Genomic DNA, 12,419 nt, shown 5'->3' with positions numbered 1-12,419 from the left:
ACAAGCAACTATAAAACTTCGAATTTACACAAATGAATTACAACAGGCTGAATTACCTGTCGAGAAGAAAGCAGGCAACCTCGGCGTCCGTTTTAAAATCTTTTCTCCTCATGAGCTCTTTCCATCTGGGAAAAGTTACTCCAATATTGACTATGGTCTTGCTGATTTGTCTGTCGCGTTGACGTTTTAATTCTCTCTTTCAAATGTGAGTACGCACACATACACACACACACACACACACAAACACTATCTTTCAAATCTGCCGGCGCTCGCGAGTAATCTCCCCCACGCATTCGTCACGGTGTCACTGAGTGAAAAACGCAAAAGGCGAAGTTTGAATTTACAGCTATGTCCCTCTTTGGCTAATGTAGTTTCAAGATGGAGGGGCAACATGGCGACCTGCATTCGAACCCCTCACCCGTATGTACTTTCAATGGCAGATTATAAACTTAAGAGAATACTTTATTACTTGAAAGAAGTAAATATAAATTAATGAGCACATATATTTTTGAAAGAACTAAGTGTTTTTTGCTAAGAATCAACTAAAAAAGTTACACAGTGTAGCTTTAAAATAAAGTAAAAAATAAAAAATACTGTGTGGAAAAAAATAATTAAATACAAATACATAATAGGGGTAGCCTACTGTGTGAAAAAAAAAATGTTTAAATACAAATGACATGTTTGTAAGGGTTAGTACTCGTCCTCAATCCGTTACTGTGTATGGCGCTCTCCGGATTGTTTTCGCCTAAAAGTGGGCGTGAACCTTTTCAGAGACGTTCTATGACGCTACGCCGGTTGTATGTATCACTCAGGTCTCTAGCTCAGTAGTCAGTGGTTAAGGGCCGTCTTTATCACAAAATCCTTACAGTGCACTGAAACATTCGCTCCCTAAAAACTCACTGTTATCGGAAGTTCTGAAGCTCAAAACTTTTATCACACGAGACAGTTCGCTACAAAATGACATGTGATAGCTGATTTTAAAACACAAACCAATATTATATTTCAACATACGTCTCTAGACAGGTAATGTCTAATCAAGTAAACATTTACAATTTATCTATGACTGAAATCTTGCACAAGTATGTAGAGGGAAAACTCAAGTGTATACTTCACATTTTGGACAACCATTGTTTTTTTACATTTACATTTTGGTTATTGTTTTCTTTCTCACTTTAGATGCTGGAGAAAAAACAGCCTAAAGACTTGGCTAAAGACTTTCGTTCATCTTTGAAACACAAATGTAGATCTTTTTAATGAAATCTGAGAGCTTTCTGTCCCTCCATTTCACAGTTTATGCAACTACAACTTTCAAGGTAGTAAAGACATTATAACAATAATCAATATGACTCCAGTGGTTTAACCTCAACTTTATGAAGTGAAGTGAATGCTTTGTGTGTGCAAAAAAACCCATTGCATCTTTATTCACAAAATATACATCTCTGACACGTGTTCACGGAGCACCACGATTCATCAGGGTTGTGTTGGCGAGAGAGCCGGCCATCTCATGCGTTGGAGATACATCATTTGTGAATAAAGACGTAATTGTTTGCGCACACAAGGCATCTGTTAAAAATATCTTCATTTGTGTTCTCCACAAAAGTCTTACGGGTTTGGAGCGACATGAGGGTCAGTAATTAATGACAGAATTTACATTTTTGTGTGAACTATCCCTTTACTGTTTTCTAATGTGGTTATAATTGGTCATTGTTCTGTTTTATAAACATTTTCAATATTTTTAAGATTTATTGTTTTGAAAAAATGTTTATACAGAAAAGATAAATTTGAGTCACAGTAAAAACTTTAAAATTGTTTAAAAAAAAAAATGTTTCAAATAAATGCTGCTCTTTTGAAAGTTCTGTTCAACGAAGACTGAAAACTGTATCGTAGTTTCCACAAAAATATGAAGCCGTACAACTGATAATAATCAATTTTTTTGAGAATCAAATCATATTATAATGATTTCTGAAGGATCATGTGACACTGAAGACTGAAGTAATGATGCTGGAAATTCAGCTTTGCATCACAAACTATTATATTATATTTATTATTATTATAATATATATTACTATATATTTACATGTATATTTATGAAAAGTTATTTTTATTATTAGAACCTTCCGAGAACCTTCAGGGAACGTTCTATTAACGTAAAGAAAACTTTCCTAGCTAACCAACAGGGAACGTTCTGGGAACCTGAAAATAACGTTCTGGGAACCAAATATTGTTAACTGGGTTGTATTAAATCATAAAACAGAATCCAGAAAAATATAATAAAAAACACACTTTTTTTTGTGTGTGTGTGTGTGGGGGGGGGGGGGGGTATATGTGAGATATTTAGAGATATATGTGGTATAATATCCCGCTCCAGTGCAGTGGGTGTCGGGTGTCGGTGTGCAACTGTTCAGCTGTTCCAAACCCTCCTGTAAAACACACGAAGAAGAGGAAAACTGAAGTAACAACACATGTTGACACCTAAATCTGTTGCTCACTGGATTTGATCTGATCTATGATCCAGAAAACATGTCTACAGATGTCAAAATAGCACAATGATTACCAAATCTAATAACACTCGCGGCCATTTATGTGTTTAAACCACAATCCATCGAGACCAGCAAGAGATTCTGAGAACGACGCGCGTGGACTGACAACAAGCGTTACTGAGTTTAAAATACTTATAAATTCTCTTCTTAGTGGACAAGACTGCAAGTAAGTTTAATACATTCTCCATTAAAGTCATTTGTAATTATTAGGAACTTCATATTGTATATTAAGCGTGATTTAAATGTGAAGTTACAGAAGGCTGTTCTTCTGCTACTCCGAACAGACGAAGAATCTGCCAGAAATTACAATCTTTTGAAGTTAAAACACAAAAAGTTTTATTGAGAAAGGGTTATTGAAAACAAATATGTTTTTGAAAGTTTTCTTACATTTTCTCTTCCGTTTTAGGCTGTTGTTTTTGTGATGTGAAATAGACAGATGATTGGTATTACTGCTCTCTATTCTGACAGACAGATGAAGCCTAACGTCAATGAACAACAATCTGCTGTTATTAAACTGAATATTTTGGTTCATATATAGCAATTATGAATAGCAGTTATACAGTATGTCTATTATAATTCTGGTTACTTTTACGTAATTAGTTATTTTGGGATTATTTGAAAGTAATGAAATCAACCACCATTGTGAACTTGAAGTAATGATTAAATGACAAACGATTCAACAATTAATAAAGATTGGGTAAATTCATTCATTCATTCATTAGACTTTATTGTCCACCTTAGTGGAAATTTGTCTTCGACTTCTCCGAACAGAAATACATCAGTGACACCACATTTAAACTTACATTAAAATACACACAGTTAAGAGTACGATACTACCACCATCAACATACAACAACAGAAAATGGAAAGCAGCGCAGCTGATTAAAATAAAGGTAGGTTTCGACCTACAATAAACACATTTTTAAAAACGATTTCAGTTTAGATTAAGTTCATGTATGGCATGGGGAATAAAAGATCTCTTATAGATGTTCCGGCTCGCCCTTGGGACCCTGAATCTACGGCCAGATGGAAGCAACTCAAACTCTGAGTTTAGTGGGTGTTGGGTGTCTGCTGATATCTGTCTGGCCTTCCTGAGTGCCGCCTTATCAAATACATCCCCAAGCTGCCTTTGTGACTTGCCAATCACCTTCCCTGCCGTATTAACAATTTTGGAAAGCTTGTTTTTATCTTTCACATTCAGGTTGCCATACCAAGCTGTTACATTAAACTGTAAAATACTTTCTACAAGGCCCCTATATGCCATCTCAGGAATATGTTGACTGACCCTGAAACTCCTCAGTTTTCTAATTAAAAACAATCGCTGGTTAGCTCTCTTAAAAATACTCTCTGAGTTAACATTAAAACTTAAAGTGCGATCAATGGCAGTAAAGTGACTTGGCTAAAGTAAGCTTCCTCATGTGCTGCATTATTTTCTGTGAGAAGTCCTACCAAGGCCATGTCATCAGCATATTTAAGTAAACTAACATTGGTGCTGTGCACAGTCATATCATTTATATAAATTGAAAACAACAGAGGTGATAACACACAGCCTTGTGGTGCTCCAGTATTTATAACAAGCTCATCTGAGTAGACCCCATTCGTTAAGACTCTCTGAGGGCAGTCAGTTAAGAAACTTCTAATCCAGTGAATGAGCCCACCATTCACATTCATCCTATGAAGTTGTTCTAAAAGAATGTCAATTTGCATAGTGTTAAAAGCAGAAGTAAAATCAATAAAAAGAACCTGAGCAAGTGATTTTGGTTGTTGCAAATGTTTAGCTATTTGATTTACAAGAGTAAGAGTTGTGTCCTCTGTACCCCTGTGTGACCTATAGGCAAATTGAAGGGGGTCAAGTTGATTCCCAACAGAAGACATAAGATGGGTGCTGACCACTCTCTCCATACACTTAGCTAAGAGTGGAGTGAGTGCCACTGGTCTAAAGTCTCCAAGGGCTATAGCCTTAGAGACTTTAGGCACAGGTATTATTGTGAATTTCTTCCATGAATTTGGAAAAACACCACAATTCAGCAAAATTTAAAATAGCTGAGTGAGAACCCCTTTAAGCTGTTGAGAGCATGCCTTTAACACCCTTCCTTGGAGGCCATCAGGCCCAGGGGCTTTGTTTGGTCTAATTTTAGAGAGACACATGGCTACTTCTTCTTCAGAAAGCTGTATATGTTCATAGCTACCGATCTGATCACAGGTAATACTACAGCCTATTTTTGGGTCTCTCACATCATATCTTCCATAGAAGATGTTTAAATAATTAACAAATTTACCACGATCTGCCACATTTACACTTTGTTTTTTTCCTTCCCTACCCATTATTGTGTTTAATCCCTCCCATGCTTGTTTTGCATTGCCTGTATAGAATCTTTGTTCAACCTTATTCTTAAAATCTATTTTTGCTATAAAAACCTTACGCTTAAATTCATTCTCTTTCTCCTTTACTACATCATTTTCTCCTCTCAAAAATGCAGCCCTTTTCTCATTCAGACACGTTTTAAGATCCTTTGAGAGCCATGGCTTGTTATTACTAAACACCTGAACTATCTTAGAGGTGTTAACAGTTTCTTCACAGAACTTGATATAGCATGTAATTGTGTCTGTCAGTTTGTGATGATCGGAGCATGCGTCAAAAAACATGCGCCAATCCATATAGTCAAATCAGTCTCTGAGCTCCTCCTTCCCATCCTCAGTCCATTGACGTACAGTTTTCAGGAGTGGTTTTTCACGCCTGAAAATATGATTGTAAAATGATATTATACTGTAATAGAGAATATAACAAATTGGGTTCAGTTTTCCCAGCACAGTGTAAATTTCTGTTCTCCAATGAATTCATATTTAGAGTCAGTTAAACTCATTAAACAATCTGAAATGATTAAGACCATTCGGTTATTTTACATGCCAATATATTTGTCTGTAACTCACTTTATTTTATAGTTTTTGCTGTTGCTGTTGTTGATGATAACTCAGCATTCTTCATTATTGTCTTAAGTAAGATGTTCTTCATCTGTGTAAAATGGTGTCATTTCCAGGTGATGCTGAAGGATTGAGTGTTTTCAGAAAGCAGTGCTGATCAGTTTTCAGTGTCAGTTTAGCTGCAGTATGTCAGAGGAAAGAGGAAAGGACTCTCTCTCTCAGATGAGTCTCTCAGAGAAACACAGGTAAGACTGCGTCTGTTTTCATCAGTTTAAACTCGACTGGACTTTGTGTTTCCCTGTCAATAATAAAACTTTAAGCATTGTTCTATATTTGCAAATGCTTTGCACAACTTCACTTTTGAGATTTTTAAATTAACACTGACATTATCTATAAAGCCCTGTTTGCTCTATAGAAAATATCACAGTTAATAATTTGTTAATAACCTTCTAGACGCTGAATTAATCCAAATAAATGACTTTAGTTTTTAGATCATAAAATTATTGATAGACATTAGAAAACAACTATACACTTAATTTAATTCAAGTATGCCAACAAAACTGTGTCGCACAGACATTTCTGCTCTCTTTTCTGTCAATAAACAAAAACTTGACATGTTCTCTTAAATTATAATTCTCAACATATTTAATCTCACTCATGTATATTAAAGAAATTGGTAAACTAATGTGAGCCAGTAAATAAAATGATTGTTAACTATAAAACTGTAAATTGTGTGAGTGTGTGTATTTCTGTGGAGGATTAGATAGAGACACAGATGTGTTTCACACACAGTTGATCCTCCTTTACTAAAGTGTTTTCTCTCTCTCTCTGTTCTTTTTGTCATCAGTGTAAGATCAGGCTCACATGTGTCCAGCTCTGTGTCTCTGAAGAGTGATCAGTCTAAAGATTATCCACCACTCTTCAGTGAGAAAACACCATCATCTAATAAAAGGTATTTTGTGTTACTAATTCTTTTGTCACACATTGACTGTGTTTAAAAGTTGTATCAGTGAATACCAATCATGAAACATGTTTAGATCAAATATTTATCAGAGTATTCACAGTTAATGCTTATTTCTCTTTCTGTAAAATATCAGTTAGTATTTTATTTTACTAATTTGATTACAGGCTTCAATATGAGATATTAGACTCAGACGTTCAGACTCACAGGAACCGCGAGCATTTCAAAGACAATCTTCTAGGGATCTTCCAGGTAGGAAAACACATTTTTATAAATGTTTAATATTTCTAACAAACAAATATGTTATTGAACAAAAAAATTTAATTAAATTTTTCTTGATCACTTATTTTTCTTTTTAAAGACATTTTAGCTCAACTTGGTTAGCATGTTAGTCTTTTAACTGGGTTTTTAATGTACATGTATTATAATTACTGAATAAATAGTGTTGACCAAATGTAGATGTACAATTTGGCTTAAATTGTGTTATTCTGTCTTTTCTCTTACTTTTGTTTGTAGGATCTTGAGAGCAAAATAATCACATTTATTAAGAATGAGCTGGAGAAGTTAAAGAAAATATTACAGAAAGAGAACACACAACACTTTGTGAAGGACTTTAATGAGAATAGATCCAGTATCAGATCAGCAGCTCTTGATCTCACACTACATTACCTGAGAGAGATGAAGCAAGATGAAGCCGCTGATGCTCTAGAAGGTAAGAGACTCATGATCATCTGTCAAATTGTCTCTTATAAATGTAGGAGAGAAAATGAAGACTAAAACTATCTATTGTCTGTTCCTGTGTTTAGATGAGCTGTTCTTCATTCATCAGCTGAAATTTGGCCTAAAGAAGAAGTATCAATGTGTGTTTGAAGGAATTGCGAAGCAAGGTGACTCCACACTTCTGAATAACATCTACACAGATCTCTATATCACTCAGGGCGGCAGTGAACAGGTCAATACTGAACATGAGGTGAGACAGATTGAAGTTGCTTCCAGGCGTCATGAAGCACAAGAGATACAGGTTGATTGCACAAATTTGTTTGAAGCACCTGAACAAGACGAGGAGATCCGAACTGTACTGACAAAAGGAGTCGCTGGCATCGGGAAATCAGTCTCTGTGCAAAAGTTTGTTCTGGACTGGGCTGAAGGAAAAGAAAATCAAGATATCAGCTTCATATTTCCTCTTCCATTCAGAGAGATGAACTTAAAGGAGAAAGAAAAACTAAGTTTGATGGACCTTATAACTACATTTTTCCCAGAGACAAAAGGACTGAACCTTACAAGAAGGAATCGATTCAAAGTGCTGTTCATCCTTGATGGACTGGACGAATGTCGCCTTCCTCTGAAGTTTGATTGTAATGAGACGTGGCGTGATGTATCGTCACCAGCCTCTCTGGATGTTCTCCTAACGAACCTCATGAAGGGAAATCTGCTTCCTTCTGCTCTCATCTGGATCACCACCAGACCAGCAGCTGCCAGTAAGATTCCTCCTGACTGCATCGACCGGCTGACAGAGATACGAGGATTCAGCGACGCACAAAAGCAAGAGTACTTCAAAAAAAGATTCACTGATCAGAATCAGGCCATCACAATCATAGATCATGTTAAACAATCAAAGAGTCTCTTTATCATGTGCCACATCCCAGTCTTCTGCTGGATTTCAGCCACTGTTCTCCAGAACATTCTGGAGGAGAAAAGAAATAATGATGTGAAAAACACTCAGGCTGATGAGATCTCTAAAACACTGCAGGAATCAAACACTGAAGACACTCCCAAGACTCTGACACAAATGTACACACACTTTCTCCGCTTTCAGATCCAGCAGAGCCGCCGAAAATATGATGGAGAATACACACCAGATGTTTCCTGGGATAAAGACGCCATCCTTTCACTGGGGAAACTGGCATTTCATCAGCTGGAAAGAAACAACCTGATCTTCTATGACTCAGACCTGGAAGCCTGTGGTATTGACGTCTATAAGGCATCAGTGTACTCATGCATGTGTACCCAGATCTTTAAGGAGGAAACAGGGATCGTTCTTGGTACCATGTACTGCTTTGTTCACTTGAGCATTCAAGAGTTTATTGCAGCCCTTTATGCACATCTGTTTCTAGACATCAACAAGACAAGTGTGTTTGAGCATGAGTCTACAGAACAGGAAAACAGAAATGACACCATGATTGATTTTCTCAAGACTGCAGTGGACAAGGCGCTCGAGAGTGACAATGGACACCTGGACCTTTTCCTTCGCTTCCTCCTCGGTCTGTCACTCCAGTCCAATCGACGACTCTTACGAGGTCTGTTGACACAGCAAGACGGCACTGACCAGAGCAACAAGGAAATAGTTCAGTACATCAAGCAGAAATTAGAAGATGATCTTCCTGCAGAGAGATCCATCAATCTGTTCTACTGTCTGAATGAACTGAACGACCAAACTCTGGTGAAAGAGATTCAGACCCACCTTAGCAAAGGAAGTCTCTCATCTGGTGACCTTTCACCTGCCCAGTGGTCTGCTTTAGCCTTTGTGTTGTTGACATCAGAGGAAGAGCTGGAGGAGTTTGAGCTTCAGAAATTCAAGAAATCAGACGAGTGTCTCATTAGATTATCGGCAGTCATCAAAACCTCCAGAAGAGCTCTGTAAGTCTTTTAATATATTTTGTCATGTTTTGCTCTCATCTGAAAAATGCATTTATCTACATTACTCTATAGTGATTCCCCATCATAAACAAGAACCTATACCTGTAAAGCTTTTGTGTGTGTGTGTGTGTGTGTGTGTGTGTATGTGTGTGTATGTGTGGAGACAGTTTATCAAAACTAAAGACAAAATATAAAAAACATGTAAAAATGTTTGCATGTTTGTTTTGTATCATATCATATTACCACATTATATATTAGTTGTCCCTCTGTTTCTCCCAGTAATTAGATATTTTAAATAGAGATGCACCGATTACAATTTTCTAGGCCGATTCCGATTTAATTTTTTCTAACCGCATACACAAATATTTATTTTCTATCTTTTCTTTAATAGAACATTTTGCATAGAACATAGATAATTTTTTTGAACAGATAATCGCTATAAAATAGAACTATAAATTACTCCTGGTGTGGGAAATACACACACACATATATATATATATATATATATATATATATATATATATATATATATATATATATATATATCCTTAGTATATAATATATATATCCTTGCAGTATAAAGATATTTGTATATTTCTATAATTTCTGGCTAGTTTACTTTATTTATTTTTTATAATCATAACCACTGCTCCCGGTGTGAATGCACTCATTGATTAACATGCACGCCAAAAAAAATACGCGCTGCTCACATTTGCGGTGTGTAATTCCCGTGTAACGGCCGTAATTCACGAGGTTTCCTACATGTGCGTTCCGTATGCATGTGTGATGCTGATGTTGCGCAATGTTATTCATGTGGCGCTCAAGTGCATTTGACCGGCATAAAATCGGCATATGTCCGACTGACCGGACGGTCGCCGGTCATGGCGATCACGTGAAAATCGACCAATTCCGGTCACCAGCCGATCAATCGGTGCATCTCTAATTTTAAATGCTTATTTCTATGAGTAATTCTGTAGTTTAATGTAATAATAATGTAATGCAATATGTAGATCGAGATATTTACAAATAAACATTTATCAATAGCCTGTTGTATCGTATTTGATGTACACATTTTAAGATGGTTTTTCTACAAATTTTTTTTTTAAATTGTTGTTCCAAAATCTCTTTTTTACATATAATTTTTTAAAATATATTTTTCTAATTTAGTAATTAAGTAAAATAACTATACATTTAATTTTCAGCAGTTGTTATGGATGTTTTTTTTTACTATCTTTAAATAGGGGTGTGACGATAACCGCATCACCGCAATATCGCGTTAATGAGATGTGTGAAGTCATCACCATTTTTTTTTGCTGAAAGTTACAGTAGTGCATATGGTTTGTGATATGAACTATAAACACATTAATATTTGCTTATAATTTACTGTATTCTGCGAGTCCCATGTTCAAGGGTTTCTGGAGAAAAAAAAACGCTTCCTGCGCAAGGGAGGGCCAGTCCGTTAAACATATGGGGGATTTATTATTTTGTGTGTGTCTGATTATTATTAATTAACTGCTAGGTTTTGTGATGTTTACAGATAATGTTCAATTAAATACAAACAAACACAGGCATAAAAGACAAGCATAACGTAAACAGTTGGAGTTAGATTTTAATTGAAATTAGCGATCTCTCTTATGTGGTATAGGCAATAATAGTTGACGGCGCTAACCGAATGATTTAAAAAATAGCCACGAATCTAGTGTCATTTAAGAAGCCAAATACTGTGTCGCCTTTGAGGCAGGTGACAATTAAGGGGAAGCCGGTGAATTTGGACAAGGCAATATGCCGTATTTGTCGCACAAAAGTATCCGTCTCGCGAGGAAATACCACTAACTTAAGACCACATCTTAGGAAAAATTAACCATCCTGTGGCGTTTGCTGGACTTAAGTGCAGCACACCTACCTTAGGTCGGCGACACACTGGCTGCGTGGCGTGTCCGTTTTTATTTCGGCTCCCATGTTAACAGGTTAGAGCTTGCACACTGCCTGCGTGACACGCGCGTCTCAGTTGCGGCTCGAGCCGCGCGGAAAACGCTTGCATGCTAGAAATAGAACCAACGCCTATTTTTCACGCGACACGCAAGCCTGTTGGAAGCGTTTCCTGGCAAAATAGAATAGGAAAAGATGTTTGTATGTCATTTTGACATGAATATTAAAATATACATATTAATAAATTACATTTTGATGTTTGAAAGTTAAGGTTTCTTTTGACATAAATGCAGATATAAATGTAATTTTAAAAAAAATATTATCGATTTTCAAATATTGTCGGTCAACCGCCAAACCGCGAGATTTGTTGCTTCTTCACCGCGGTAAGAAAAAATTCCATACCGTCACAGCCCTATCTTTAAATTAATGATATATCACCCGTTGGCCACCCTGCTCTCTAAGATATCGGCATCAGCCATCGGTTGACCTTAATCTTGAAATATTAAAAACAAATAACATTTCTTAGGTTTGTAGGTTTAAGTAATCTTAGCTTTACTCAAAGCATTAAAGATTTTATGTCAAAAAGACATGTAGAATTATATCGAAAGGCCTTTAACTTGCCATAAAAGTGTGAACTGTCTCATATAATGGTGTCGGTGCAGTCAAGTCAATAATATTGTTGAATATTAAGTGTCCCCAACTAAGCAAGACACAGGCAACAGTTGCAAGAACCTCAACTCTGTGACATAAATAGAGAAAAAATCCTATAGCTATAAATGCTTTACACAAATATTTTTTCAAACATGCTTCATTTTATCTAGGTTATTTGTCACTGAATAAAAAACACTAATGTACAGGAAATAGTAGTTTTTGAAGATGAATGTTAGTTTAACTCAGCCTCTTTGCTGTATATGCTGTTTATGTAAAAATGTATTTAATATTTAAGTAAAAATGTATTTAATATTTGTTTATAGAATATGTATTGTATGTGTTCCATCTAATTCTGTGTTGTGACTTATTGTAGGTTAAATGATTGTAACTTAACAGACAAAAGCTGTTCAGCTCTGGCTGCAGTTCTTGGATCAGATACCAATCTGAAAGAGCTGAACATGAACAATAATAATCTGCAGGATTCAGGAGTGAAGCTGCTCTGCACTGGACTGAAAAAGTGTAAATTGGAGATACTGAGGTAAGTTGAGCCACAGGAGTCACATGACTAGAGTGAGGTGCGATGACTGACAGGACGATGCCGGAGGCAAAAGTACAAGACAACTTTTGTGAAACATTCAAAGATCTTTTATTTATTTGTAACAATGTGGGTATACCATATCAATCCTGTCATTGTGCAGTTTTATTGTTGTTGTGTTATTTCATCGAGTAATATTGAAGTGACATTAAGCATTAATTTTGTTCCAAGAAAAGGAAAAATC

General features: G+C 36.1%; 1 protein-coding gene across 7 annotated transcripts in view; it reads left to right on the top strand.

The window, feature by feature from the left end:
* Window positions 1-2,429: 2,429 nt before the first annotated feature.
* The window catches only part of LOC308695869 (NACHT, LRR and PYD domains-containing protein 3-like), a gene marked incomplete at its 3' end in the record, with an annotated part of 41,748 nt that continues 31,758 nt past the window's right edge, over window positions 2,430-12,419 (top strand). For all 7 annotated transcript variants that reach the window (XR_014030742.1, XR_014030743.1, XM_081374122.1 and 4 more), the window contains exons 1-7: window positions 2,430-2,706; window positions 5,579-5,707; window positions 6,310-6,414; window positions 6,591-6,675; window positions 6,940-7,135; window positions 7,230-9,060; window positions 12,014-12,178. Coding sequence is in view for 5 of the 7 variants with exons in the window: in XM_081374122.1 (XP_081230248.1) it covers window positions 5,649-5,707; window positions 6,310-6,414; window positions 6,591-6,675; window positions 6,940-7,135; window positions 7,230-9,060; window positions 12,014-12,178 (2,441 nt within the window). The remainder of the gene's footprint in view (window positions 2,707-5,578; window positions 5,708-6,309; window positions 6,415-6,590; window positions 6,676-6,939; window positions 7,136-7,229; window positions 9,061-12,013; window positions 12,179-12,419) is intronic.

This window comes from Scardinius erythrophthalmus, assembly GCF_964197995.2.
Source record: "Scardinius erythrophthalmus genome assembly, chromosome: 9".
Taxonomy (NCBI): Eukaryota; Metazoa; Chordata; class Actinopteri; order Cypriniformes; family Leuciscidae; genus Scardinius; species Scardinius erythrophthalmus.
Note: the sequence above shows the minus strand (reverse complement) of the source record. Positions and strands in the feature narration are given on the sequence as shown.